Source organism: Hypoxylon trugodes (assembly GCF_022578975.1).
Source record: "Hypoxylon trugodes strain CBS 135444 unplaced genomic scaffold F4822scaffold_6, whole genome shotgun sequence".
In the NCBI taxonomy this organism is placed as follows: Eukaryota; Fungi; Ascomycota; class Sordariomycetes; order Xylariales; family Hypoxylaceae; genus Hypoxylon; species Hypoxylon trugodes.
In genome coordinates this window covers 3,166,230-3,194,060 of record NW_026250021.1, presented here as the reverse complement: position 1 = coordinate 3,194,060, position 27,831 = coordinate 3,166,230, and the positions used below count along the sequence as shown (strand labels likewise).

The 27,831-nt window shown below is 46.6% G+C and overlaps 8 protein-coding genes across 8 annotated transcripts; 2 read left to right on the top strand and 6 right to left on the bottom strand.

Annotated features, from left to right (window-relative positions):
• Positions 1–712: 712 nt before the first annotated feature.
• On the bottom strand, positions 713–2,525 carry F4822DRAFT_302581 (acetyl-CoA synthetase-like protein). The gene has a single exon (XM_051455196.1). The coding sequence runs from the start codon at positions 2,266–2,268 to the stop codon at positions 754–756; it is 1,515 nt and encodes a 504-aa protein (XP_051313888.1). The 5' UTR covers positions 2,269–2,525; the 3' UTR covers positions 713–753.
• A 1,040-nt stretch (positions 2,526–3,565) lies between these two features.
• Positions 3,566–5,947, top strand: F4822DRAFT_302585 (FAD/NAD(P)-binding domain-containing protein). The gene is made up of 3 exons (XM_051455197.1): positions 3,566–3,829; positions 3,916–5,464; positions 5,521–5,947. The coding sequence occupies exons 1-3, from the start codon at positions 3,665–3,667 to the stop codon at positions 5,706–5,708; spliced, it is 1,902 nt and encodes a 633-aa protein (XP_051313887.1). The 5' UTR covers positions 3,566–3,664; the 3' UTR covers positions 5,709–5,947.
• A 285-nt stretch (positions 5,948–6,232) lies between these two features.
• F4822DRAFT_408621 (glycoside hydrolase family 30 protein) lies at positions 6,233–8,391 on the bottom strand. Its single transcript, XM_051458590.1, has 3 exons — positions 8,018–8,391; positions 7,279–7,955; positions 6,233–7,223 (listed from the first exon to the last, which is right to left on the bottom strand). The coding sequence occupies exons 2-3, from the start codon at positions 7,840–7,842 to the stop codon at positions 6,330–6,332; spliced, it is 1,458 nt and encodes a 485-aa protein (XP_051313886.1). The 5' UTR covers positions 7,843–7,955; positions 8,018–8,391; the 3' UTR covers positions 6,233–6,329.
• Positions 8,392–12,407: 4,016 nt separating this feature from the next.
• On the top strand, positions 12,408–13,958 carry F4822DRAFT_430866 (uncharacterized protein; the record flags this gene model as incomplete). Its single annotated transcript, XM_051461377.1, has 5 exons — positions 12,408–12,750; positions 13,173–13,222; positions 13,317–13,475; positions 13,540–13,666; positions 13,732–13,958. The coding sequence occupies 5 exons, from the start codon at positions 12,408–12,410 to the stop codon at positions 13,956–13,958; spliced, it is 906 nt and encodes a 301-aa protein (XP_051313885.1).
• F4822DRAFT_408619 (uncharacterized protein) lies at positions 13,958–16,846 on the bottom strand. The gene is made up of 3 exons (XM_051458589.1): positions 15,884–16,846; positions 15,208–15,825; positions 13,958–15,153 (listed from the first exon to the last, which is right to left on the bottom strand). Exons 1-3 carry the CDS (start codon positions 16,342–16,344, stop codon positions 14,418–14,420), a joined length of 1,815 nt encoding a protein of 604 aa, XP_051313884.1. The 5' UTR covers positions 16,345–16,846; the 3' UTR covers positions 13,958–14,417.
• A 672-nt stretch (positions 16,847–17,518) lies between these two features.
• Positions 17,519–19,537, bottom strand: F4822DRAFT_302464 (amino acid transporter). The gene is made up of 2 exons (XM_051455194.1): positions 17,896–19,537; positions 17,519–17,840 (listed from the first exon to the last, which is right to left on the bottom strand). The coding sequence occupies exons 1-2, from the start codon at positions 19,237–19,239 to the stop codon at positions 17,571–17,573; spliced, it is 1,614 nt and encodes a 537-aa protein (XP_051313883.1). The 5' UTR covers positions 19,240–19,537; the 3' UTR covers positions 17,519–17,570.
• Positions 19,538–21,038: 1,501 nt separating this feature from the next.
• On the bottom strand, positions 21,039–23,901 carry F4822DRAFT_302499 (uncharacterized protein). The gene is made up of 2 exons (XM_051455195.1): positions 23,244–23,901; positions 21,039–23,192 (listed from the first exon to the last, which is right to left on the bottom strand). Exons 1-2 carry the CDS (start codon positions 23,779–23,781, stop codon positions 21,205–21,207), a joined length of 2,526 nt encoding a protein of 841 aa, XP_051313882.1. The 5' UTR covers positions 23,782–23,901; the 3' UTR covers positions 21,039–21,204.
• A 2,060-nt stretch (positions 23,902–25,961) lies between these two features.
• Positions 25,962–27,788, bottom strand: F4822DRAFT_408610 (uncharacterized protein). Its single transcript, XM_051458588.1, has 5 exons — positions 27,287–27,788; positions 26,852–27,218; positions 26,671–26,788; positions 26,545–26,609; positions 25,962–26,489 (listed from the first exon to the last, which is right to left on the bottom strand). Exons 1-5 carry the CDS (start codon positions 27,425–27,427, stop codon positions 26,095–26,097), a joined length of 1,086 nt encoding a protein of 361 aa, XP_051313881.1. The 5' UTR covers positions 27,428–27,788; the 3' UTR covers positions 25,962–26,094.
• Between the last annotated feature and the right edge of the window lie 43 nt (positions 27,789–27,831).

Genomic DNA, 27,831 nt, shown 5'->3' with positions numbered 1-27,831 from the left:
TAAGAATGGTCAACCAAATCCCACCCAGCCGTCAATACCCCTTTTCGAATACCGTGGGTTGTACTGGCTAATCGGAACCAAGGGTTCTATGTGATAATCGACTAATCTAGTGAGTTCTGTGTGACTTGGCCATAGAAGATAACACGGCATCACCTCTAGTGGCGGCTGTATTCCTCGCGTGGCGAGGTGCATTAGATAAGTAGGAGATATAAAATTCTGCCTAACGTGTATTCTTTCACCGTCATCGCCTTAGCGCGTTTCTAATGAACGAAGTCTCGATAGTTCCCACTCGAGTTTTTTATTAAATTTCTCGAAATCTCATTCTTTCAAAGAGGGCGTAAATTATTAAGGCCCTGTTCCATCGTTAGAAAAAGCAATATATTACCCGAAAAAGAATCGGACAAATGGTAAATCTCGAGGCCTAGAGAATGGGCACTAGGGTTTGCAGCAAATGTCTCAGTGTATGGTTCTGTACTGATAGTGCCAAAAGAAATATAGTAAACAGAATATGTTACTACATGTACGGCGTCCGTAGCTATATGATAGTTTATTGGCGGTTTGGCGATTGTGGCTTCTAAATCTGCTGCCGACATGCCCTATTGAGGGTTGATCATCTGTCCACGTTGGCAAGGAAAAGCAATGAAAAGGAAACTGATCAGGAATGCGGCATTAGCCCACAACCTTCATGTTGTGGAATATATTTCCTGGTAGGTTTGTTTTGATCTTTGATTTTTATTTTATTTTGCTGGGAATTTAACTCTCTCTTGTATTATACAACTTTAGTAATGCCTGCTTGTCTGGCTTGCCACTGGGCGCGATTGGCACAGAATCAACAGTCGTGAAACTTATCGGCACTGCAGCCGGGCTCACTTTGTTCCTTACTAATTCCCTCAGCGCATCAAGGTTCGGTGCTCTACCTTTCAAAGTTATCGAAAGGAAAGCTACTGCGGCTTCGCCTATTTTGTCATCCGGTACGCTCACAACGTACGCCGAATCCACATCCGGGTGCTCCGTAAGTGCATTTTCAATCGCACCTGCGTGATACACATTGGCATTGATGATAACAATATCCCGCGCTCGTCCAGTTAGATATACGAAGCCCATTTCATCAAGTGAACCTAAGTCTCGCGTCCATATCCAGCCCTCCACATCCAACACAGCAGACGAGTCTTCATTTGTATAACTCCTAAATGCGCTGGGGCACCATACCCACACATGTCCGACCGTGCCGAGGGGAACTTTAACCCCATTATCATCGCGTACTTGAATTTCAACACCCGTCCAAGGACGTCCAACGGAACTGGCGGCTTCGGGGTATGCTGCGACGTCTGCGGAAGAGAGTAAGCACACCAGACCTGTTTCCGACATGCCATAACCGTTATGCACGATATCACCAAGGCGTTCTATCGCACCCCTTAGCTTTTGTGGCGGTACCGTCGAGCCCGAGACGACAATAGACCGAAGATGACTTAAATCGAAGTCGGAAGTGTTCGATTTGAGCACCTCAAGTACATGGTACAATCGCGGTACGGTAAAAAGTACCGCAGATATTCGTAGTTCGGCGAGTACATCCGGAAACTTGAGGAGAGGCAATGGTGTGTTTGGTATCACTGCCGTCCCCCCGCCCGTGAGGCATAGACCTAGATGTTCGAACATGACGGTACTAGCGAGAGTGCCGAAGAGCATGAAACGTTCATATTTAGCGCCCATGCACTCTGTGCTAGCATCCCAAGCGGAACGTTGCCATACCCAGGAAGCAGTCATCGCTTCATATGTGTATTCGACCCCTTTTGGCCCGCCTGTAGTACCACTAGTATATAAAACCAAAGCGACATCATGTGGGCGTCCTTGGGGTGTAAGAATAGCAGTATCTCCGGATAAAGATTCCACTCGGATTACTGAAGGCGCTAGTGACGGGGCTGATTCGATCTCAGCACGAGTTGTTTCATCAATGATAAGGACCTTCGTATCGGCGACGACTGTGGGTAGTTCTGATGTAGCTATACCAGGCTTCAAGCTAACAACCCGGAGGCCTAGAACATGTGCTGCCACTTGAACTGCGAAGCCCTCAGGCGTAACGCCGGTGTATATCGCGATACTGTCGCCGGGTCCTAAGCTGGAATCGATGGCAGATAGTCCCCCAACATATCGAGAAACAAGGTCTAGGACCTGACCTCGTGTGACCACTCGTGAGCCGTGTTCGAAAGCTGGTATAGTCGGTGTAGCTTTGAAAGCATTTAATAGAGAAGACGGGAAAATAGGAGTCATGATGATGACCCAGGCCAGGACACTCCCATTCCCAACATCCGAGGAAGTGATTCGAGGGGGGCAAGGGCAGGCAAAGCGCGTAAAGTTACGGTATGGTAATAAGGACTTGCATATCAGATCCCACCACCTACCTCACCCAACCTTGGAGCGCAAGATATCTGGTCCGGAGTTTCACAAGAGCGAAGCGGCGTTGGTAATCACTTACTCAATTGGCCATTTTTGGTCCTGGGTTAATTCTTTGGCTTTGTGATAACGAGGGGTAAGGTTCAAGGTTCTTTGCCGCAGAGCTACCTTGTAAGTGTCGAAATAGGCATCTTCATGGGTCTCAGCCAAGCGACCACGCCGCGCTCCCGTGTGAGTAGACTATTCTTACAAGCTCTCTAGACTTTAGAAACTAGTCATTGAAAACCGAAGCAATTGGATGATAGCTTAGATAAAAACCATAGTATCCTAATTTCCAACAGCTGGCTGACAATAAAGTCTCTAGAGTTCGTCGTCTCGATACCAATTGGTTATGCCTTGTACCCGTCCGAACCGCCAACCATGCTATCTCTCACAAACGACATGTGAAAACATACAGCATGCACGCCCCTATACAGACTCCTGCCTTTCCAGTCAATATTGCAGATCCAGGTTGGTTGCGGATATTAAGCTTGAATCACGCCAATTCAAAATCTATCGACGGCGTTGATCTCCCTGACACTTTTGGAACGGAGTTGAGATACCCGGCGCTTATCAATAAACAAAAAACATGGTTAACCTAGCGGCCTGCCTTAAGAGATGCAAGCTCATGGTCGAATTGTGGTCGAGTACTGATTTGAGGACGATTACAAACGGTTTGTAATCCATAGCCCAAAGAGGCAGTTGGCTCACCTTGATTGAACCAGGTTACAATTCGCCCGTGCGAGAGGGATCAGATGCGGAGGATTAGATCGTTGAAATACACCTCGGATTGGTTTAGAAGCTATCCATGCAGGGAATAGCCGCAGATTCACAACAAGCTAGTGCATGATGTCAGCATGGAGGAGCCGGTCTAGAATTGGCATGTACGGGGCGTATAATCTGGGGGCTGACCAGACGACCCGCCTCATCAATTGGCTGATTGATACCTTATCAATAGGACTTTCAAATCCGGGGAAGACGTGCAGTATGAAATACTCCGGATTCCTTGTAATACCGAATGCGATCTACCACTAGTGGATACCCCCCCTTTTCCCTGGGCCTTATAGGAACGAGTCAGGGAGTCAGGGCTCTATGGTATCTACTTATATCCAGGCCAACCCGATACGCCATGAGGGCGTCTCTCTAGTCGAGGTCCTTTGACTTCTCCTGAGATGTTCTTTTCTCGGGGCTACCGATCTTTTTACTCTATCCTAGGAACTACTATACCACCAAAATGCGCGTGGCAGTCATTGGTGCCGGCCCCTCGGGCTTGGTGACGCTGAAGTACCTTAAGACAGCTCACCACTACTTCCCTGGTAAGCCTATTGAGGCTATGCTATTCGAAGCAGAGTCTGGAGTTGGTGGTACTTTCTCGCAACGCGCGTATGAGGACGCTGAGGTATGTACTAATGGGTATACTCCTACCTATAGAGACACCAAGCTCAACCTCTTAACAATATCACAAACTAACACCTCAGTCTATAGCTGGTCTCATCCAAGTTCCTTACAGCCTTCTCCGACTTTAGGGCTCACGATGATGACCCTGATTTCCTCTCCGCTGAGAGGTATGTAGAGTACCTAAACGACTACTGCAACCACTTTAGCCTTTGGTCCGACATCAACCTTTCTACCAAGGTCGTAGCCGTTAAGCGCCGTCCTGGTGGCGGTCACGTTATCCACTACCGCAAGGCTAATGATGCCGATGCGGAGGTCTTGACGTACGAGTGTGAAGCTGTTGCTGTCTGCACGGGCTTACACGTTACACCAAACATCCCCGCCATCCCAGGTATCGAGAAAGTGCCGGTCGTCAAGCACTCGTCTGAGTTTAAGAAGCGCGAGGAGTTCGGTCGCGACAAGACCGTCGTTGTCCTCGGTTCCGGAGAGACTGGTATAGATATCGCCCACCTTGCCGTGACTTCACCGACCCGACGTGTAGTCCTCACCCACCGTGATGGTTTCCTCGGCGCTCCTAAGGTCATTCCTAACCCCGTATGGTTCCCTATCCTCGGGCGTAAGGCGGACCCCAACCATAGGGAGCTACCTGTTGATGTCAGTTGGCAAGCCCCTTTATTCGACTCCATGTACTTGCACCCCCTAATCCGGGATACTCTCTTCACCTGGAACGTATATGACTGGGGTGTCAAGACCAGTAACTGGCTTGTCTCAGGTACCACGGCCGGTATCGATCAATGGGTTGGAAAGATATCCAAGGAACGTTACCACGTATCTAAGCTTTTCTTCAACAAGGGTGCTCCTAAGGCTCTTCCCTACATCAGCGCACCCTACCGTCCAACCAACCCTGGCGTCGTAGAGCGCATTCGTCGCTCAATTCTCCAGGTGCCTACTGAGAAGGCACCCGCCGGTCGCACGATTGAATTAGCTCCCTGGCCTACACACGTCGATAGCGCGGGCACATTGCACTTCCGCGACAATGGACGACCGGAGTACGAGCGCATGCAATCTCTCGGCCCCACCAAACCCGACGTTCTAATTTTCGCCACGGGATACCGTCAAGAGTTCCCCTTTTTCCACCACCAGGACCGATACCCAATGCCGAGTGACACCGATGTTCGATCTGTGTGGAACAGGGCGGATCCGAGCGTAGGTTTCATCGGATTTGTGCGCCCCGGATACGGCGCGATTCCACCTCTAGCGGAACTTCAGGCGCAACTCTGGCTATTGAATTTAATGACACCAGAGCGTACTGAAGGCCTGCGCGATGAGGACGACCACCACTTCCGTCTAAGGTCGGCGCCTGGTGCACGTATCGGATATGGTGTTGACCACGAGACGTACGCGTACCAGCTGGCATACGATATGGGAGCCGCTCCCGGATTCTGGGACGCAGTTAGGGCTGGTTGGTCTGCGTCGAAGTATCGCTCGGCATTGTGGTACCGAATTCCGGTTATCTGGGCGGCGGGTGCTCAGCTCAATGCTAAGTTCCGCCTTAAGGGTCCATATGCTTGGGGTGGAGCTGCGCACGTTCTTGGTGGTGAACTGTGGCAAACGATTTCGCGACGTCATGGAATGTTTGGTAAGCTCTCGCCCTCCTAGTTGAAATCAGAGGCATCAATACTAATGTGTTTATAGGTAACTTCCTTCTAGCTGTTGTTCCAATTACTCTGATGGGTATTTTCAGCATTTTCTTGTACCTCATTGGTCTTGTTTTATTATTGCTGAAGGTAGTGACTTGGCCCATTACTGCACCATTCCGTCGCACCACTCGCACTGCTATTAAGCTCGAGGAGGGGCGTAAGTACACCAAGGTGGAGTGTTAGATGGGTAAACGGCGAGGATCTCTTAAGGAACGAGATAGTAGTGTATCCTCAAACACAATATAGTGACTTTATACACCTTCCGCTTCAGATCTGTGACCTCCAATCACCTGCTCTCCGAAAGAAAGAGTTTGTAGCAATTGAGTGACTAAGCGAGTCATTCGTCTTGTGGCAAAGTCGCGTCGAGTTATTTATCTTCCATCTTAATTAGAGGGAAAAGGGGAAGTGAAACATTATTCGGTCCGGCAAATACGATGTTGTAGTGGCCCTATCTGATCTCCTAATAACTTAAAACCTAGCGCGCTGATTGGCGAGGTCGTATAAGAGATCTAGAAGTGGTGGGGAAAAGGGGGGCCACCCTCCAAGATTTTACCCCATAATTTTGGAGACCCAGATTTGAAGCCTATTTCGACGATATCCATAGAGATAGGGGCTAATAGGGGTTAATGCTAGTATCTAGGCGGTTATGGAGGACAGATTCTAACTTATTAGATTGAACACGTATGGTAATAATTAAGCTGTACTTGTGATCCATATACAATAATGATTGAATTATGCGACTATATATGTTAATTTAATAGAATATTTACAGGAGGTAAATGTTGGGTTATCACGAATTATAGCTCAAGGTAAGATCCAAGTCGTGGTGCTGTTGGCGAGAAGATTACCGCTCCACTGCTCGCCGCTAGTCGTGTTCAGCGTAAGATAAACATCATTACTGAACGTGTTCTCAATTACAACCGTTCGTGTGCCGTCAGGGTTCTTCGAAGCGACGGATTGTACGCCGGAGTACCCATCGTAGCTGTAGCTACCGTTGCCACTAAGAATTGTTGCACCCTTGGGGATGTATTTGGAAAATTGAGCCAGCATATAGTAATCCACCGTGTACTCATATGTGCCCGCATCCTGGTCTACTATGAATAGACCACGACAAGTAGAGCAACCTCCGTTGATATAAGGCCCGAACGTTCCATCCGAAGCTTCGGTCCAAGTACCCAAAGTCCACATAAGTGAGCCCTCAGCCCAATTCTGTAACGGGCCGACTGTGTTCTTGGAAGATTGATACCATGATGTCTGCGGCGAAGTCCAGCATTCCGTCATAAATTGCGCCTTGTCAGGATTCGTGTTATGAAAATCGGTGAGAACTGTCCAATTGAGATCACTTGCGTAGCAGTGCCATGCTGTTGCTTGAACGTATTCGCTTGCCGCGTCGATGACCGTCTGGGGGTAGCTAGGTTGGTCGGTGTTGTGATCATAAGCCCAGATTTGGGTATCTAGGTTGGCACTGCGCAATGCAGGTCCGATGTAATCGTGCGTCACCTTCGCAGCTTCATCAGCGGTCTGGTACATGGTGACATGACCACCTCCCTGATTGTTAAGAGGCTCGTTTTGAATGGTGATGGCGTCGAGCGTAACGCCGAGCTTCGCATAGGCCTGGAGGTACTTGACAAAGTACTGAGCGTATTGCGTATAGTACTGCGAGTCGAGCCAGTTGTTGTCGGCATTACCAGTCAGAACCTAGGATATAAGTAAATTATAACTATTCCACCGTCTGGGGTATAGGATGGCTTACCCTATTAAGCTTCATCCAGCCAGGAGCGCTCCATGGACTCCCGAAGATGGTGATATCAGAACGAAGACCCTTAATCTCATTCAGTAAATCTGCCATAGCGGTCCCACGGTCGCCCAGGCCGAAGTCATCAAGATTAGGATCCGCACTACTGTTGTTATCATCATACGTATAAGCAGGAGGACCAGATAAATCCGACGCGGCAATCGTATGACGAAGTAAAGCGAAGTTAGCACCGTCCGAAGTTACTAGCTCTTTCAAGAGTTGAGATCGTTTGTCGGCAGACAATGCATTGATGACAGTAACAGTGGCATCCGTTACTGAACCTCCAAAACCAGTGATTTTTTGCTTGTACCCGGATGATGTGTCGTCAATACTCAAGCTCCATTTTGATGTATCTCCGGGGTTACCGGCGCCAGATACGGGCGCATCGACGGCGCTCAATTTATACTTAAGATCTGAGGTCGATGTGAAGGCTTGAGCTGAAGCTTGATTGGCCTTGACGGATAGTGGAGAAGGAACAGCAAAAGCCTGTCCGGCAAGAAGAGTAAGGACCGCAAACAACATTTTATCTGAAAGAACGAGAGACTTCAAGTACCCAGGTACCTAGGTAGACATCAACCCGACAATGGCCTGTTCGCTAACGTAAATTCAGCGAGCAGGCTAACCATCTGCCTCACCTGAAAAATTCCATTAACATGAGCGTGGGGATGGTAGCTTTTAAGAACATTTGTTTACTCACCATTTCCAGTGTTGTTCGTTCGAAGTGAGACATTGAGACGTCATCCCTGGGGTGCAACATAAGTTCCTCTTCCTTGGCGTCCAATGTGGAGAGGGAGGCTATCCCCTATCGATTTTATTCGACGGCTCGGTATTGAAGGCGCCAGGGATTGAGATTTAGTCCAATAAGATTGCGGGGAGGCTTTGACCGGATCCAGCAGGTGGATATCGAAATCTACAATTATTTCTGTGAATTTTTACTTCAATCCGTGATGGGGAGATCATAACGGTTCAGCGTATGGAATTAGCTATGAGTTAATGTTGATTGTTACTACATATGTACCTTGGTACCTAATGTATCACAAAAGTTGCATGAATCTGATAACATCGTGATGTCCCCAAGATAAGACGAATGCGGCTGAGGGAGTCGGCCAATGATATGGTGCTTCTTCTAAAATTAGGTGGTTTTAATGGGTCGCGTAGTAAGCTTGTCTAGGGAGTTTGTTCCGGGAACCAAGTCAGCTTTCATTGACGATTTGTTTTTACTTTTTCCTACGACGTTTTTTAGATGGACCCCATTTTCATAAGGGTATTATGGCGACGAAGTCATAAATAAACCAGGTCAATAGGGATAGCGACAGGAACACCCCGCTGTGGTATTCACAAGATGGTGCTCTCCAACGGTGAAGTATATTACCCGGACCGACTCCTGATGGTACGTGACGAATAATTTAGCATCCAATGGCCCTATTTCCAAAAGCTACCTGAGGATCCGATTCGCTGCATCGTATATCGTGGCGCTTTTTCGGCTTAAGCCTTCAAAATAGCAATTTCGTATGAAACAGATCCTCATTTTCGGAAGTGACAAGCTTCATCTCCTTGCCCTTTTATGTATCTAAAAATGGCAACTATTCAACACTGGTTGAATGTTACAGCATTCTATGTAGGGTTCCGTCGAACAGCATATACTTATTCGTCAAGCAAAGGTAAGTGGCCCCAGACAGTTGATAACCCTGATAACCCCGCAATAGGAGATACGTAGAGATGAGTAGCCATGTCCCCCGGATTGGCAATCTAGCCAGTATCTGTGCACCCATGATCAAAAAGGATGTAAGTATCGGACTGAACTGTGTGATATTTGACTCGCGATTGGAGTCGAGAGACTGCTGTGTCACCAGTGGCTTCACTATGAGATGAGGGGTAAAGAAAACCCCCCAGGACCAGCGGGATTAGCTTTAATACCCCTATCGACTGTTGATCCTATCGAGTACTAGACGATATACCAACGAGATCAAAGGCCCATAGGTGGCCAATGACCCACTAATGATAGGACTCTGATCTAGAACGCTTTTCCCCTCAAGACGTGATCATAGTTTCTGGATGAAGCATAGGACAGACGTCTGGTCGAAAAAGACAAATCATTTTTCAATCGGAATGCTGCCATACATGGAAAACGAAAAGACTTGATCAACAAATTAATAGCCCCTTCAGTGAGTGGCCGCAGCCACCCCTTACTACTTTGGGCTACGCTTATGTTGTGAAACAATTCCCATAGGCTTCATTCATTGGTACAGACATGCGTTACCGAGCTTGGTAAGTTCAACGGATAAGGAGATACCAGCAATCCAGATACATATATGTACCCAGACAGATAGACATCTCATACTTAATTCGGGACAACAAACAAATCGTGACTCTAGCGACTTTATTGTATTTATCTACGATCATCAAATATGGACAGTCCCCGTCCGGAGTCGAAGAGTGGTACAGAATAAGTACCTAGGTATGCAATGCGCGGTCTTGTAAGATTCTGAGACAATGTAGGATCCTCAAAAACTCCGACGGTAACACGGGCTTATTTACTTCCAAGTATTGCGCAAAGCATGTCCAATTGTTATAAAGAACTCAGCGAGGCGAATTTCAAGTGTTCTAAGCAATTAACCCCCCCTAAATTTGATACTACAGCCCCTAAGGAAAGCTAATGGGCCCACATGGTTGAATTGTATTGGCTGAAGTTTACCCCTTTTTTTCTTTCGTTCATCATATAATAATGTTGCCGTGATCGATTCATGCAATTAATAAGTACTTCCGAGCTGCCTATAATGTAACTGGTATGATCGGTGTTTGGGTCTTGGTTCGTAGGGTATGCAAGTTCGTATCATTTTAGCGCCAAGTTATGGCACTCACTGCACCATTGAAGTCTGCCATACGTCGTCCCCAAAAAGGGGCTTCCCAATACTTGGCAAATCGGCAGTACATACACCGCTAGGCTAAAAGAAAAACGAGGCATCGGCATAGAAAGAAATAGAGTATATGAAAAAACAAAAAAACATACAACACCAAGGATTCGCTGGTCGTCACCGACCCAACCACTATTTCGGCGGTATCTGGCTTATCTCTTGGAGATCGAACGGGATCCCGAGTTTTCCAAATCCTATGATCGTATGTGATGTTTCGGTGTGTTGTTTACGCTTATAATCGTTGCTCCTTACAGCTTGGGTATAGGAGATTGACCCTCATGCCAATTGCTCATACCACGGAGTTTGATTGTAATCGTAGCGCGCCAGTCAAACGTTTACTATACCCAGGGAGACTCATAGTTTGTCAATTGACTGGATGAGCCCCAAATATAACGAAGGGCGGCCTTATATATACTCTCTTGCCCCGGTTCAGGGAGATCATGGAATAAATTACAAGGCTCGCATTAACGCATTCTTGCGACTACATCCTCGATTTTAATATCTTATCTACCTATATATAGAGGGATATTGAGAACATAATGCTATATTTTCATTTTATAAGACGTAGCAGTAGATCTTGGTCTGCTATAACCATTGCGAAAAAAACAAGGTACAGTGTGTAAGACTGTACGTCTCCCAGAATCTGGCCAATGAAGATCGAGGATCTACCCGTTTGGGAAGCCACTTCAGAAACTCTGTAGGATAGCTAGTTTTTGATTGGTTCTCGACGCTGGAAAACTTGTGTAACTAGGTGTGCACGTCATTTTTCCAGGGTCTCTCCTCCCCCTTTTTTGCCGTACCAACAAGGACCTATAAGGGACCATTGAAAGTGGGTCCCGCCCTAGCCAATCACGGGTAAACCCCGAAATGGGGGCATCAAGGTCACGTGGAGATCGCGACGATGAGGTTGTCGCGATATTGTCGCGATTCGCTGCCTGGGAGCGACGTCGCCCCCGGGAACACATACACTCATTTCAGATATATTAGGACCTGTATCCTCCTACTTTACTCTCCTTCTCCGGTAGTACGAGTACGATTAGCTATAGGGGGAGACTATCCTCCCTGACGACCTCTTGATTGTTACCTCCTTATTGTTATTCTTAAAATCAAGGCCTCCATGGACTAGGCCTGTCACACGTACCTTCCAAACAGCTTGCGATTGCTATTGTTCTGCTTTTCCTAGGCACCTAATGTTTCTCACTTGCTAATTTTCTTAATTAGTACAAAAAAATCACTGTTACGAACCAACAGCACCAGGCCACCTTTGAAGACCCAAGGGCGGAGACACCTCGAGCCAATCACGGATAAACTATGGGAATCCTGATTTGGTCTATCCACATGATCTGGATGATCTGTGTGATCTGTGTGATCTGGATGATCTGGAACCAGATCACAATAACCTCAGATACCGGGAAGAAAGGAAAAAGGAACAACTATATAGCCACGGGCATTTCCTATGTATCTAGTCATTCTTTCTATAGCTTTTTAGTTATCAATTTAAGACTATTTTTTCAGACATAGTGAAAGGACTCCAAGCCTCTCTGACGAACAGAACTTACTTGAGTACCTGACCTACTACTGATATAGTTACCTTCAAATCAAGACACCCCGGATTAGCCAATCCAGTAACGACTATACCTTCCCGAGGTATAGGTTCGTCACAATCACAAATCGCCTATCTTTTCTTGCGTATCCGACAACCCTTTTTTTGGTCGTCTTTTGATCCTCTACCCAAATCCCATCACGATAAATCACGATGTTTTGCCAAGAAATAAACAGCGTGTATCGCCAATATAAAGACGATACAAAATTTGTCATAAGCTGGCTAGTAAGTACCTCCTTTATTTGTTTAATTGTTAAAAACATACCTAACATATATCGACAGGCCACTACTGCAAAGTCGCATGGATTCAAACTAGAACCCGAACGTAATCCTTCTAATTCGGTGGCTTATTGATCCAGCACAACTATGATATAAAGTCGCTGGAGAATAAAAATCATGATTACTTTGTTGGAATCCTCGTAAAGGTGTACGACGTCCTTCAGTCAAGGTTAGTGATCCCACTCTTCTTATCTTGTATTATCTTTTGTCTTCTTTCCTATTATATCAGTAGCATGTATGATAGAATACTAGCGATAAGGGTGTTCAATAGCTAACCATAGTACCGCAGGATGTCCTTTGGCGTGAACTCCACCGAGGTCCAGGGAGAAGCATCTAATATCGCCCCTGTTAATCTCACTAACTACTTCAACAACCTATCTGTTGAAGAACCACTAAACCCATCCTATGATATCCTAGGGGATGCACACCACACAGACAGTAGCGACGTACCGAAAACTACGAAATACATAGTCGAACCGCAGAAATCCCGCTATGACTCACTTTTTGCTCTATACCAACTCTTCCGAGATATTAAAGAAATAAGAGCTCGAATAATGGAGGTTTGGGACGGAGTCTTCGACGAAGAAACAGAAATAAAGCGCCCACTTACGGCAGCTGCCCTAGTATCGAGCTGTCAGTAGTTGAGCTGTATGAAGCGATACATCTTGGGAAGTATCGGTGGAGCCCTTATCGCCGATATAAGGACAAAGGAGCTCATGGAACAAAGAGGCTACTTGTGTATGTATACGATAGTTCCCGTAGCAGATACCTGCGATCTCTTCGCGCAACAACAGAGTTGTTAACCCCCTATATAGTTAGTCTCATGACAGAAGTTTCTGTTACAGTTAGGAGCACCTGTTTCTACCTTTGCCTCAAATAATCGAAGTCCACTGAGCGGGAAGACTAGATTACCCCCACGGAAAATCTCACGAGGGCACATTTCCCCCGCATTTTTGTAGATAGATATAGCTTCGGGGCCGACACGGAATCAGTCAATTGGACTAGGGACTATATAGAGTCATTTCTCGATCAATGTCACTATACGGAACCCCTAGGCGGCGTTTCGGACGGTTTATGCGCAAGCTTTTCTATGAAAAACGACGAAGTAAGTGCCAGATCCCACACGATCCTAATATACCAACAAGACATCATATATTGCAGCCGGTTAAGATAGCGTTCCATGTTAACGATAATTTTAGATCCGTGAGCGAAATCGCGAGCGAGACAAGGCGAAAAAGAAGCCTGGCAATGTTCGACTGCGTTTATCTCCTACGGAACTTCTAAAATCCCTCTGCTTGTCATGCCAGGCAGAGGGGCCGAAATTTGTGTTCCCATACTTAGTATTAATCCAAATGGCCGTATGTTTACCGATGCCATTCAAGCTTAGCACAGATGGATAAGAAGGCTGACCTAATTCTATAGTGGGAATGCCTAGAGAGGGTCAGGGTGTCTTGTGAGCCCTATCTATATTTGAACTTCCCGGAATATGAAGGCGAGTCTGGCTTGGTTCAGGACTTCGTTTTGCCAATACTATGTGCAGCACCACAAGGTCCGTGTAACCCGCCCAATTCCACTCGTCATGGATACAAATGCTAACTTGTCTGTCGTTATTAGGTCTAGGTTCTGAAGCTCTCCGCAAGGCGGGAGCAGCTGTGGAGGAATTCTTACACCAGGACTATAGGGATGAGGCCGTCCGCTGTATTCGCCAAGCGATGGGGTTAACATTCGCATGGACGAACGGTTTCACGGTTAGTCAATACGAAAAGGCGCCTCGACCCAGTGAAGAAGAGATAGCGACATTTCGTAGATTGACGCGAGTCGATCATCTCTTCGCTTCTTAGCTGTGTCTGTATATATTTAATCTTATAGGATAAATCAAACCAATTCCAGTTTGATTTTAATGGAATAAAATAATGAATCATACGCGACCCGATTTACGTAGATAGTTATCCCCGAAACTTGTGCTAGATATCGTTTCCACGCCCGATCAAATTACTATATCGACTCACCCCACTAAGCATCAACTCCCCAAGAACTTCCCGTGAAAGATCAATAATTATATACGTTCAAATATTAACAATATGATATAATATATACCAGCCAAATAACCAATTCAAGGTATAAGCCGAAGTATTCATGCATCACGTCCCATCGTCATTCGTAAAATGCCATCCATCCTGGAAGACCCTTGTCTAAATTCCATCTTTTGCCTTCAACTCCTTTCCCTACCCCCGCCATTAACACAAATCCTACGCCTTCCTTTCTCTTATTCCATTACTCTTATGCTTCTTTCCTAGATTTCATTCCTCTTTAACACCATCCTCCTCTTCCTCTTCCCCATCAACATCGACATCCTCCTCTAAGCCCCAATCCTTGAACCCTGTGCCCCTCACCCAACTTAGTCCCTTTCTCGTATTTCCCTCGCGTATAGCTCTTGCGTCACGCTCATACACTGCGCCCGTAATCGCTAGCGCTAGCGCAAACACCCACACATCACCGCCCTTCATGGCTCTCCACCATCTTCTCTTGACACCTACCTTCCACAGAGAATCCACGCTAGTCCGCGCGCTATACAAGAACACACCACGACCCTCCTTGCGCTCGACCCAAGCCCACAATCCAGCTAAGAATCCACCTAGGAAGAAGCGTTGTGTGGGTAGGAACGTGCGCGGTAGCCATGTCTGGAAGAAACATATGCTAGCCCAGGCCGTTGAGATGGCACCTGTCGCGAAAGTCGACATACGGAGAACTCTCGATATCAGGCGGTTTAGAAGGTACAGTGGCGAGTTGTATAACATCTTGTATCGCGGTAGCATAAGAACCGAGTAGAAGAGTAAGAAGAAACGGCCCATTCGCGGGAACGATCGGACCCAGAAGGTTAAGTAAGTGCGAAGACACGATGGGTCGGAGGGGTGTAGGGTGGCGCAGCTAAGAGCTGTGATGAGGGGATGTGCTTGTGCGGTGAGAGGGGCAATCGCGGTGAGTGATGAGGGGAGGGTAGGTTGGTCGGGAAATAGGGTCGGTGAGACGAACGGTCTAAGAAATTGTTAGCATTCTTCATCAAACGGGCGATAGAATGGAGTTACACACGGCCAATTGAGCTTGGCCATCTGAGCCAAGTTTTCGGCAATCTCCCATGCATCAGGCCACTTGATACCAGCGGGGAGATTATCCGGGGCATTGTGGAGATAAGTAGTAGAGCTCTTCCAGATAAAGTCAATGAAACTGACTGGAGAGGATTCCTTATCGAAAAGGGCGGCGTGTAAGAGCTGTCCACATGCGAAGGGTTGAAGCATCCAACTTCCCCACCACCATGGTCGTTCTCGTTTTATGAGTCCCTTCCCACCTGCACGGGCTTTCCAACCCCATATTAACCCCTCGTCTTCAAAAAGGTTCCAACCAAATTCGAGTGCGCGGAAGATAGCGGCGATAGCCACCGTCACGCGTAGCTGTTGGGAAGGATATATGCCTAGAGCTAGACCTGCGAGACTGGCTCCCACTGCCGGCGCGTAGGGAGATGTAAGTGTCTGCGAAGTCCTCGGATTTCGCGTGCGGAAAGGTGCAGCGGACGGGTCAAGTAGAAGAGCTCGTAATCGACTCAGAAATCGGAATAGGAGACGGTATAGTAATAGGATTGTGGATAATGATAGCGATAGACGAAGACCTGAGGATTTGTAGAAAGGCTGCTTTTTCTGAGGTACGGCAGCTCTGAGTACTTGTTAGCAGCTGAACGACTTGATGTTGAAATTTTCGCAAGGTTTCTTACTCTTTCTGTGACTTTACTCTTGCCATAACTGTCTCATATGCTCTCATTCCTAATCCTGTCGCGATAAATACGCGTAAGGAATCCCTAATGGCACGCGCATTGTAGGTATCTCCCCTATCAGGACTTCCGTTTGCCGCTCTCTCCTTTCCCTTGCCTTTACCACCATCTTTTTCTGATATTGATCCTCTCCTATTACTTTCGCCATCCATATACCTTTCGACGGTATTCACGCTCGGAACTCTCTTCCTTATTAGACGTGATCGCGATAAGACATATTTATGAAGTGTTTCGTATTCGCGAGCCGATATAGTATATCTCAACGCGTTTCGTAGGACAGGGTCGACAGCAGATCTTGGCTTAGATTTGGAATTCGCTCTAGGTCTTGACACGACATCGGACTGTTTCGGGATATCGAGAGGAGGAAGAGAGGACAACCTCGAAGGCCCAGCTTCGGATGCCATGGCTTTGTCTATTCAGCGAATATCTCGTCCGATCTTGCCGAGTATTGGTGCCCAACGATGATTTGATTAAATGAATTATATTTGTAGAATTGATCCAATAGCTTTCTATCGGTATTTTCAGAAAGCGCGCAATGGAATTCGGCTCAAAGATTAGAAAATGAGTGAATCATATCAATTCAGCCGCAAGAATACGACGTCGCACCCGGTACGTTGGATCGTGTGATAAATCCAATAGAGGTGTCAGTCGATAAGAACCTCGTAACGGTGGTAGAATATGCAACGGTCCAAATAAAACGAATAGACATTGATTGAAACTAAGTAGGGTAGCTAAAGTTAGAATTAAGGTCCGATAGATAATGTAAGTAAGATTGATTTGATCGATAGATAAGTAAGATAATGATTAAGCGAGAGAGGTGTGAGGGAGGTGTGATGCAGATATAAATTTGGTACAAAAGGTAAAAATTGATAATGGAGAAAGGGCAAGAGACTTTCCACCTTTGTCGCGTTTATGGTTGATGGGTTCCAGATGGGTTTATGGCATGAGCTGTAATAAGATTAAATTTACACTTTGCATGTGCAGCTTCCCCCATTTCGTCCTAATTTGTTCCACTACGTAAGATTAGGTACCGAGTACTGTGCCTCGGTTCAGCTAGCATGTGAGCTAATGTGGGGTAATCAACTAACCAATTCGGGGAACACCGTCATGAAGAAGGGAGACGATTATTGGTCCTGAATTCTTTATTCTTCCTATCTCATCATCGTTTATCCCTGTTAGGTGATACTTTATGTCTTACTATGTCGCTGCATCGGCCGAGCTTGATAAATGGCTGAGACTTTACGTCTACTATTTCTTGGGTCTGGCGGGACTTAACTGGATGAGAAGTTTCTTAGGTCGGAGTAAATGCAGTGCCGGTCATAATTGTCGACGTGCATACTATGCATCGTATTGGATATGTATAAAATATCTCCGAGATCTCACATATACGACCAATAGCGACAATCGTACCCCAGAGTCCAAGATATAATTTCTACTGTGGTGAAGGTGATAGTAGACATAAACTTGGCATTTTCTATAGTCTATACAGAGAAGTCCTATATATACATGTATACATGTATACCTTGAAGTACCAATTCTATTCCTACTTTTACTTTTAACATGCAGCATTATTTACAGTATCCGAGACTTTTAGGTTGCGTGCATATCACACGCGCCGCCCCGTCATCACTCAAGCCACAGCTTTAGACTCGACGTGGGCCTCGGTTGGTTCTTGCTCAAGTACGGCTTCTACCCCTTCAATTTTACCCTTCTCCAAACCCTCTACATCAACATGCGGCCCCTTGTAATTCTTGCGTCCATCGAAGATCCATGTAAGCCCGGCGATTAATAAGATAACACCGAACGCCACAATGCAGTAGTTCATGTTCTCACTTGTAACTGGTATCTCAGGCGGGAAAACGAAAAGTACCGTCGTCAGGATTGTCCAGGCTATTCCGACCTATTGCTCTCATGTTAGTTGTCAACATACTGAGCTGTGATAGGATATAACTCACCAAGTTCAAAATCCAACCAATAGCCCCAGGTAATATAAATGCGCGTTTCGGAGGTAACATCTTACGCCCACGCAGCACATTGATTGACGGCGGAATAGCGTACGTCACACCCAAAGCGACAACCGATGCGGAGGTAATCGCGTTGAAGGTACTTGTCGACCCAAGGAAAATACATCCAAATACCACAACCCAAGCTGCTGTCCAAAGTAGCGCGTTCAAGGGCACATCCAGTTGAGGATGAACCATCGCAAAAACCCTGCTAAACGGCAATCCACGGTCTCGCGCAAATGCATAAGACATTCGACTACTCGTCGCCATCAATGTTGTCTCTGTGAATAACATGCATACCAACGGGAACATCAGCAGGCAAACACTGCCAGCCTTATTCTGCGTAGCATCCATGAAGATCTGCAGCAACGGGCCCGCAGCCGATTCAATCGCATCGTCGATATTCTTGACGCAAAACAGGAGACACGACAAAAACACGAAACCCGTCAACATGCCAATTCCAATGCAGTAGAGCATGATACGTGGTCCACGAATGTGTGGTTGTGGAATTTCTTCAATCATATGCGCCACGGCATCAAAACCCGTAAGCGCAAACGCGCCCTGTAGCAATCCCAACAACCACGCAAGACCATCGGGCCATCCAACTTCATTAATAAAAGAGCCATACACAAACTCCCCGCTCTGGTAGTTTGGCGATGCGCACGCTAATATCGTGATACTAATAACCACGAACCCAGTCAAACTCCAGAAAAACGCCGCTTTCGTAAACAACGGGAGTAAGCGTGTAGAAAAAGCATTGATGAAAAGCGCTATAAGGGTAAATCCGATATAAATCAGGAACTGGTGCCAAGCTTTGGCTTCATAGTCGGCATGGAGTAGCGATATGATGTTGATGATAAACGTGCTACCCAACAAACCTCCAGTAGCCGTCAGTGCAACCCAACCGCTCACGTTAATCCAACCGGTCGCATAACTAATACTCCTACTCCAATTCTTCCACGCGACAATCGCAGCCCAATGGTACTGTCCACCAGCCGTCGGATAAGCAGACAAGAACTCCGCAAGCGACGCGGCGAGACACAAATTACATACACCCGCGACAATAAGACCCCAGATAACGGCACTTGGTCCACCGGATGGTAACGCGAGGGAAATAGAGGCTGCGAGAGCTGTCCATGTGTTTAGAATGGCGAAAGCGAGTCCTAACATGGAAATCATAGAAAAGTTGCGCTTGAGTTCTTGCTTATGGCCTAGATGCGCTAACGCGGCCGCATCTTGGGCGATTATGCTGTGACGCGCGCTGTTGCGCCGAGTTGGTTCTTTGAGGTCGCCCATTGTTCTTCAATTATGCCGTGTAACCATTTGCTCCCGATTGACTGGTAGAGTTATACTAGATGTGAGGTCTTAAATCTAGTAATAACACACGGATAACAAAAAGTAAGAAGTCGGTGGCGAGATGCTGTTTTCGAAGTGACCACGAGGAGGGGAGCGTACGTAAGTAAGACCTAAGTTATGAACAATTGAGCCCCAACAGGATAGGCTCTTGCTATTTAATTATTTAAAGCTGACGGAAAAGGAAATGAAAAGGAAGAGAAGAGATAAAAAAAGACTATGAAGGATCAAGAACTACCCCTGCTTTAGCTCATTACGGTTCTCGAGTTAGCTGGTTAGCTACTCTCTTATCAACATCCCTACGATTCGACCGTGGTGATATTCTTATTACATTATTCTCTTTGTTCACCGAACCAATCCTGTGGGTCTCAATCTGCGAAGGTATAGCACTAACTAACTAGGTAAACTTACCAAGTTCAATGGCTATCTCCAACTTTACGTACATAGCTGGGTACATATATAGTACGTCCTTACTTCACCCCGTTGTAATATATCCAACTCTTACCTTTAAAGGTTTAGATAAGGTACACGGGAAGAACCTTGGAAGGAAAAAAAGCTTGAACTTCGGAACCTATATTTTGGTGAGGATGGCAAGAAAAGCTTGACCTGCAGATCCATCCGGCAAGGGTGATGGCATCCCGCATTGGGCGATGAGGAACGAACTGCCCATTGGCCCGAAAGCCCACTGGAATACGACGTCATGATCTAGACTAAAACCCCAGGGTCTTTCTAGCTTCCCCGCGCAAGACTTGCACTAAGCCGATAGCCTACCTAACTTTGTTCCCGACTTCGGGGTTAATAATGACCTAGGTAAACCCTGTATGTTAATTAAGGCATTATGAGGATTTGTAATAATGGACTCGATTTTGTGATAGTCCAGTAGTATTAAAGTAAAGTATGTTGAGATGTTTAACTGCGATGAAGTATCTGTGAACCATAGTTAGGCGTTATAGTGATTAGTGAGATTTTGTGAGACTTACATGTAGGCTCTACCTAAACTGATAGCGCAGTAGAATAACCAAGAGCTCTTGTATACTATCCCCTTTTATCACAATGCGGACATTACCCTCATATCACAAATAATGAATACGCATAGATTCTCGAAAACACTTTTGATTGACTCTACAACTATCCGGAGTCTTTAACATGATGGTCCTTGCTGAGGAACCCCTTATCAACCATTCCCACCCTATCCTTAATCCGTATCCCCGCCGCCATGCTCAAGCAATACTTTCAATATCATCATCGTGTTGTAGGTTTACCCTAGGTACGAGGTCTTATGGAATCAAACCTGGCTAGTAGGTGAAAATAAAAGAATCGACCCTTTAATCCTCCAAAACTCCGGGGCTTGCGACTTCATGCTCGATAAAAAAAGGAAGAGAAAACAAAAACTGCCCACAATGGCATTTATCTGCAAAGGGGGATTGGGGTATTATGTGAATATGAAGAATGCTAATTGGCGATCATCAATCCGATCTGTGCCGTCCGTAACCCCGTACTGTCTAAACTTTTGTTGTTTTTCTGCCTCCTGCTGCCTTAGTTTCGGTAGAACTTCCATGACCAACTTAACTGAATAATGATTATTTTTCTTTTTTTGAAAGGAAACCCGCAAATGTCATTTTGATCTAGAGAAGGAGAAGAAACCATAAGGCACGTAAAGCAAGGCAGGGTAGTCTTAGGTTTCTTCATCCATCCATCCTTGATCAAGTATGTCCACGAAAAGAACAGGGGGGAAATGGTACACTAATAAACACCGAACGCAATGCCGACAAACCAAAAAGAAAACAGAAAACAGAAACGCCCAAGAACGAGTATGCCATATGAAGAAGGGGAACCTCGTTCTTCCGTGCCAATCAATGCTATTGTCATTCAATCGTAAACCCGTCGCATAACGTTCCGATGAGTCAGCTAGACTATGGAGTTACGGGGATCATACAGTTGCGGCTGCAACTGCTGTGGCACCTCCGAGGCGACCAAGAATTGGGGGACCCATCGACGGATAATTCGAGGGACTTCGGCACCTCTTGGCTGTACAACTTCCTCTTGCCAATTTAGGACATCCCAAGGTTCGACACAAGCATGACGTCGTTGCGCCGATAGCCGTTGTTGAATCTTTGGAGATCCAGGAACTGTTCCTGCGCGAATGGCATCGACCATGCGTAGTCGTCGCGACTCTCGCTCAGCTACGACGTTAGCGACTGCGTGGTATCGGTCTTGGGCTGTATTCCATCCCGAGATGCCATGGCTTTCCGAGGTTAGCACAGCGCAAAGTTCATTGAATGGAAGGTTCAATAAGATGCGAGATAGAACAGGAGAGCAGTGAGCAGGTCCACGCGGAGGGCCATTGCCATCTTCTGGGAGGGTAGCAGGAAGATCGCCAAACTTGATGTTAGTTAGGCGGTTAGACTTGGCCTGACTACGCGTGTTTGTGCCTCGAGCGATGGGATGGGCCGTACTACTTGTTGGCGAAGATACCATATTGGTGGCTGTTGGAATGCGCGCAAACTTTACAGGGTCGGGGACAAACGGGTCCAATTCAAAGTCCGATGGAAAGGCGTTGATGAGGAAGTTCATGGTGACATTTAAGAGGAACCTAACCTCCGGGCCATACATAAAGTCCAAATCAACATCTTGGTTGTCGAAGGTGAGATGTCGTTGGCTGGTACCTTCAAAGATAAAGCCAAGACTTTCTTCGAGTGTATCCCAATTGATGAATTCAGCAGCCATCTGCAGACCACGTATGAACACATCGTGCATGTTTAGTAGATGGCCTGCGGCGGCATACCCAAGGCAGAACTGAAATCGATCGACCTTATCATTGGCGAAGTGCAAGCCAGTAGCTGGGTTGTTCAACATGGGAGGGTCGAGTAAGGGGAACATGTACAGACGACGCACAGCATGCCACCAAGCATCCGATCGTAGATATTGATCGTCAGACTCAATCGTAATAGTGTGAGAACCTGAATCATTAGCACGCGCTGCCATGATGTGGTGCTTCAATGCTGAGCTACGTGCTAGAACAAGCTTGTGGCCAGTAATCTTGACAGGGTGATGCAAGCACTTGGTAGAGACGAGCTCGAGAATACAATCGGTAAGCTCGCCACTATCGAACTGGTCTCGGAAGTACATGATACTCTCTCTAATACCATCGTCGAAAAAGTTGGGTTGATGGGTGAAAGCTTCTGGCGGGGGTAAGAACGGCGGGAAATTGGCCGCAGGGGGAGGGTGGCCAACAGGATGCTCATGATAACCGTGACCACCATAGGGCATTCCATTGGGAGGGTGAGGCATAGCTCCATTCTCGACGCCATTTGGCTCGCCTGAGGTATGAGAGCCAGGAAAGCTATGGGGAGTAGAAAGACCGAAGCGACCAAAGCCAGGCGAGAAGGGATCAAAATGATTAGGAGGCACAGATGCAGAAGCCGGCCCAAACGAGTCGACGGTAGATGCGGGCATCATATCGGGTCCGAATCGGGTGGTGATTGGACCGGGGAAACCATTGGTACCGGAGCTAGCATGGTGATGACCATTTGGTCGTGGGTGGATAGTATTCTCCCCATTAACAGGAACGGGAGGTGGAGGCGGCATGAAACCGCCAGGCGGAGGTACTGGCGAGGGAGTATGAGAACCAGCAAAACCCCCAAAGACGACACCACCGGGACCTGCACCAGCAGCACCAGTACCGTTGCTCATATGGGGATGATGCTGGTAGTGGTGCATGTGGGGCGGACCGCGCAGGTTTGCATGTGTGGAAATCTGATCGGTGGACAGCTGGTGCTGTAGAGGGTGGGTCGGCGGAGGAGGAGGATAGTAGAAAGGCGGCAGTTGGTCCAAGGGAGAAGTAGCCGACTGGGGCTGCGAGACATTTTGGACTGCATAGTTGGCGCCTATTAGTTCTAAGATTCTTAGATCAATTGTAGAGGGTAGTGTCATTGTGTGCGGGTTACCTTGGTTGGTACCATTTGTTGCGGATGCGGAGCCAGATCTAGATTCAAAAGCAAACTCGGTGTCCACGACTGAGGAAGTTGAAGATAGCTGTTGCGGACCGGAGCTTGTTCCGTTCACACCATTTGTCGAGGCCAGAGGAGTATCAATCTTCTCGGTGCCGTTGCTATTGCCGTTGCTGTTGCTGTCAGCATGGTGCGCGCCGTTCACAGTCTTGGTTGTGTTTTCGGGCTTCTCCACATTGGTACCGTTAACCTCATTAGCTAAGGGTTTGGCCGAATGCTGAGCTCTTGTGGTTACCGGCGCAGGAGTATGATCGGCATGATCGTTGTGAAGGGCGAGAGCTGCCTCGAGAGACGAAGCCGGGAATCCGTTAGAGGGAGTGGTCGGAACGTGTTTGTTTTGTTGTTTAGGCATCATAGGAAGCGGAATAGCGGGTACGACTACGGGTCGGGTTGATGCGGCGGCAACGGACGATTGTTTCTTCGCATGACCGGAAGCGGCCTTTCCAGGCTTGGGCTGGCCCTTATGAGCTGCCATGATGAAAGGGAATCGACTCGATTGTCGGCAGTTCGAACGACGGGACTGTAGTCAACAATTATGAGGTAAGGTAATCCAAAAGAGGTGCCAACGAGGCGAAGGTTAGAAACGTAGGGCTGGAGATCGCAAATACCGGGGGGTTGCGCGATAGGATGAGCAGAATATTAGGCATTCGGTCATAGACAAGCGAAGCCAACCGAACCCGGAATAACTGCGACTCAGCCGGAGTTCAAAAATGTCATGAGGTTTTCGAGAATTATTATACCATGCCCAGAATCGAGGAATGGAAGTAGTAGTTGTAGTTGTAGAAGGAGAAGAAGAAGAATTCGATTCACGGTAGTTGGTGCTGGTTTGCTGGTACTGATGAGGATGCTATGTAATGTATGGGGGTTGTTTATGTATGTGGTAAGGGAGAGAATAGAACAGAACAGGTGCGCTTTGATTCCTTTCGCAGGAAGAAAAGGAAAAAAAAGGAAATAACAGATTAGTACAATGATGAAGGAAGTTGTTAATACTACCTACCATTCATACGATTGTACTATCCCTTTGTTGATTGTAGTGAACAAGTGAGAGCAGGTGAACAAGTTGATGTACAGTATGATGGTATAGTATTTGGGTAACAAGGTGTTGTTGGGTGGTGGGAAGGGATTAACGGGTTCGATGGATGGAGAATGACTGAATGTGATTACGGGTGATCGATGTCCACCTTAGGTATACCTAGGTCGGTTCCGGTAGGTACATAGAGTACTAGATTTGTACGAATAGTGGTAGTAAGGGTATCCTAAAGATGGACAACGGATGGTGGTGGAGGAAGGTTGGGGGGCAGCTCTCCCAGTTCCAGTTCCAGTTCCAGTTACAGTTACAAAAAGAGAGCTTTGGCGGGGGACCAAAAGTCCGAGAATTTTTTTTTTTTTTTTCTTTCCTTCTCCGAATTGGGATTGGTCAATATCTTGATGCCTGCTTGATCTGACACCTGTTAGCGGCCGCCCAATTCAACTAACTTGTGGAGTCAGGTACATATGTATATCTAGTTGAGGTACCTCTCTGCCCCGCGCTCCTGTACCTCTCAGCGTTACACTTTCAGTGACCTCATACATGTAATCGGTACCCCGGTTGCCCGGTAGTTCACAGGTAGGTGGCTATCTAAAGCTACCAGGTACCGGAAGCTTACTTTCTGTTCCACTACGATTTCTATAAGCAGCCCTGGAGAGACCTAACCAGGTTCTCCCTTACATCTTAAGATTCAATGAGTGATTTTATGAGGCTCTCGTCAAGGGGCCAAGCTATGAGGCTCAGATTATTGATTTACGCTAGTTAACGTCTTGTCTAATTATTACATGTAACTAGTTTGACAATCTCCTAAATTGAGTAAGTCTACAATCAATTACAATCACAATGTGGAAGTATGTACTGCGTTAGGTAGACCGGACATGGTATCGCAACAAAGAGATATTAGGTAACCCTTGGTATCCATTGTTTCTAAGTTTAGAATGTCCTATAATAGAATTGCATTATTCATCTACAGCTTCCGGCAGAAATTACAAAATTGTCTTTGTTTGAAATCTTCTACCTTTGAGATATTATTAATACCCTTATAGTCGAGTACCTTTAATTACCTAGGTATACAACTAATACTCAATCCGCTATTCCATCAAAACAGGTACATAGCCTAACACGTCATCCTTGAAATCCTTATCCATATGTACATGCACAATATTGCGAGAACGCCCCTTGCCCTACTCTTTTAATGATACCCCACCTGCGAGTCGATAACCGTGGTGCCGGGTATGTACATGTATCTCGACATACACTACTGCCATCATACATGATACATCACGCGGTACAGGCCTACATACATAAAGTCAGTGGAGTCACGGCTGCATGTCTACCTACATATGTACATGTCTACTAAAGACAGATGATGCCCGATCATAAAGCTCTTGCCTTCCCAATTAAGACAGACATACGTTACCATATCTTATCAGTTAATTATCGCCAAGGGTGTTGTCGTTTCTGTCTTCGTCATCTAATTATCTTCAGTTACTTGATTGTGACGCGGCAAAACGTATCCATTGAAGGACTTCAATTTGCAATCAACAATTACAATTGGGCACACAATTCACAGGTACCTAGCTGATTATGGTATGAAAAAGGGCAAGTCAGAGAGGGGTCAGGCGGGGTTATTCCAGTCATATCCAGGTATGTCACAGATACGTGAATGTATTCCATGACAATATATACTGTATTATAGTGACTCGCGTCTGGTAGCAATTTGTTACCACATCTAACTTAGGTATAGGTATCTATTAAGTATTAATTCCGTAGGGGCCATTCCGCAACGTCCTCTTGTATGCGAACCTCATTCTTGACCCATATTACACCGGCGTGTTGATTATGATATTCCGATAATATCTCATCCAAACTATCGTCTCGCGCCTTCGGATGAGCAACCGGTGGTCTCGATATGTTAGAATCGGTACGAGCATGTGAAAATCCAGAGTCGCGTAACGGTCGGGGTGGACGTGCGCTTTGACGTTTATATGTTGTATAACGAGGTAAGTGACTTGCGTTACTTCGGGTTTGGTTTGAATACGCGTTTGCAAATTCTCTTGTTTTCAAATATAACGGCCGGAGAGTTGGAATACCAACACAGACCATTGCGACAGCAATTTCCGCTCCAGCCCAAGCAAAATAAGGTACGAAATTTACTGGATATCATATTAGACGGTTACCTATCATTTATGAGTTCTAGGCGTTACTCACATGTATAGTTAAAAACGTCCAGCCGCGATAGCACGACGGTCCTAGTAATACCGCAAGCCCCGGCGCTAAAAAAAGAAAGTCAGCCCCTATATCTTTCGCTGAGTGTCATAGATAGGAGACACCAACATTACACCCAAACTCATCCCACCCGCTAACATAACTTTTTCTCGTTGAGACATAGGAAGCGATTGAATAAATAACCAAGGGAAAATAGCGAAGAAAAAGTCGCAGGCACTGGACCATACTACATGTACTGTTAGTACCGTCACTCATTGACCTCTCCATAGTACAGCGGGGTGCATATTACCTCCGAGACCAACACTTAATGGCTGAATCCGTATATTCCATGTCCCCGGTGTTCTTAACGGATCCCAGCTCGCTTTTCTTGGTGTTGTTTGGTTCCACAGCATTATAGTAAGAGCGATAGATGTGGCAGTGGTAATAATGACGGCGGTCCAGAGAGCGATCTTATGCCACCTAACTTGAACCACGCGAAGAAGAAAAAGGCCCATCGATAATTTCGCCATAGCATTTCCAGTAATCGCAAAGCTATTCGCAACGTATGTCCAAAAGATAGCGTCCGCAGTGTCGTCGATTTTCAGCTGCCAAAAATTCTGACCTAACCCGTAATGGACCGAGACCTGTATGAAACTAGCGAACAAAAGGAAGAATATCTGTGTTACATGAAGTGGATTAGAGTTGATCATCACGTCACTTGGGATAGCAGGGATTGATTACGTACACCCGTACATGCGTACATGTAATCCTCAGCGCCGATGAACTTGACGATCCGAACGCGGGTATAGAGCCGGAGAGCAACCAAGGCGAGCGAGAGGACTGCCATCGCCCACATGGCGCACGCCAGTTGATATCCCGGATGCATCACGGAACGACCGGTCGACAGGACAAAACATCGGAAAGGTGAGACATACAGTAGGAAGAAAGGGATGCGGCGCTACGGGGATTTTTAAATCAGGAACCAAGTGGGTTGTTTAAACCTGCTTTTCGCCACCCCAGACATCGATCGTCGTATATAATGGAAAAACAAGTTGTGATATAAGGCGAAATCGCCGGTCGAGATTGTGAACGGTGCCAGGCTTACCAGGGCATAAGGCTCCAATTGCGTTGTACATAGGCCTAGATAGGTTCATCACCCAAGCGTGACTGTGATAAGCGCCACCAACGAATAGACCGTAAAAATCCACAATTTATATGACGAATCCGTAACGATCGATGCAAGTAAGTCTACATTCGCCATCCACTCTCACGAGAAGTTGGACGAAATAG

Excerpts from the sequence above, each read along its gene's own strand:
- F4822DRAFT_408619 (XM_051458589.1), bottom strand. The coding sequence starts at position 16,344 with ATGGCATCCGAAGCTGGGCCTTCGAGGTTGTCCTCTCTTCCTCCTCTC. Across the intron at positions 15,826-15,883 it reads AGAGTAAAGTCACAGAAAGA|AGCTGCCGTACCTCAGAAAA; the intron begins GTAAGAAACCTT and ends ACAAGTACTCAG. Across the intron at positions 15,154-15,207 it reads ATGGCCAAGCTCAATTGGCC|ACCGTTCGTCTCACCGACCC; the intron begins GTGTGTAACTCC and ends ACAATTTCTTAG.
- F4822DRAFT_302464 (XM_051455194.1), bottom strand. The coding sequence starts at position 19,239 with ATGGGCGACCTCAAAGAACCAACTCGGCGCAACAGCGCGCGTCACAGC. Across the intron at positions 17,841-17,895 it reads TTGGTTGGATTTTGAACTTG|GTCGGAATAGCCTGGACAAT; the intron begins GTGAGTTATATC and ends TGAGAGCAATAG.
- F4822DRAFT_302581 (XM_051455196.1), bottom strand. The coding sequence starts at position 2,268 with ATGACTCCTATTTTCCCGTCTTCTCTATTAAATGCTTTCAAAGCTACA.
- F4822DRAFT_302585 (XM_051455197.1), top strand. The coding sequence starts at position 3,665 with ATGCGCGTGGCAGTCATTGGTGCCGGCCCCTCGGGCTTGGTGACGCTG. Across the intron at positions 3,830-3,915 it reads GCGCGTATGAGGACGCTGAG|CTGGTCTCATCCAAGTTCCT; the intron begins GTATGTACTAAT and ends CTCAGTCTATAG. Across the intron at positions 5,465-5,520 it reads GCGACGTCATGGAATGTTTG|GTAACTTCCTTCTAGCTGTT; the intron begins GTAAGCTCTCGC and ends ATGTGTTTATAG.
- F4822DRAFT_302499 (XM_051455195.1), bottom strand. The coding sequence starts at position 23,781 with ATGGCAGCTCATAAGGGCCAGCCCAAGCCTGGAAAGGCCGCTTCCGGT. Across the intron at positions 23,193-23,243 it reads AACAAATGGTACCAACCAAG|AACTAATAGGCGCCAACTAT; the intron begins GTAACCCGCACA and ends TAAGAATCTTAG.
- F4822DRAFT_408621 (XM_051458590.1), bottom strand. The coding sequence starts at position 7,842 with ATGTTGTTTGCGGTCCTTACTCTTCTTGCCGGACAGGCTTTTGCTGTT. Across the intron at positions 7,224-7,278 it reads GCTGGATGAAGCTTAATAGG|GTTCTGACTGGTAATGCCGA; the intron begins GTAAGCCATCCT and ends CTTATATCCTAG.
- F4822DRAFT_408610 (XM_051458588.1), bottom strand. The coding sequence starts at position 27,427 with ATGCATCCGGGATATCAACTGGCGTGCGCCATGTGGGCGATGGCAGTC. Across the intron at positions 27,219-27,286 it reads ACATGTACGCATGTACGGGT|ATATTCTTCCTTTTGTTCGC; the intron begins GTACGTAATCAA and ends CATGTAACACAG. Across the intron at positions 26,789-26,851 it reads ATTAAGTGTTGGTCTCGGAG|TATGGTCCAGTGCCTGCGAC; the intron begins GTAATATGCACC and ends CAGTACATGTAG.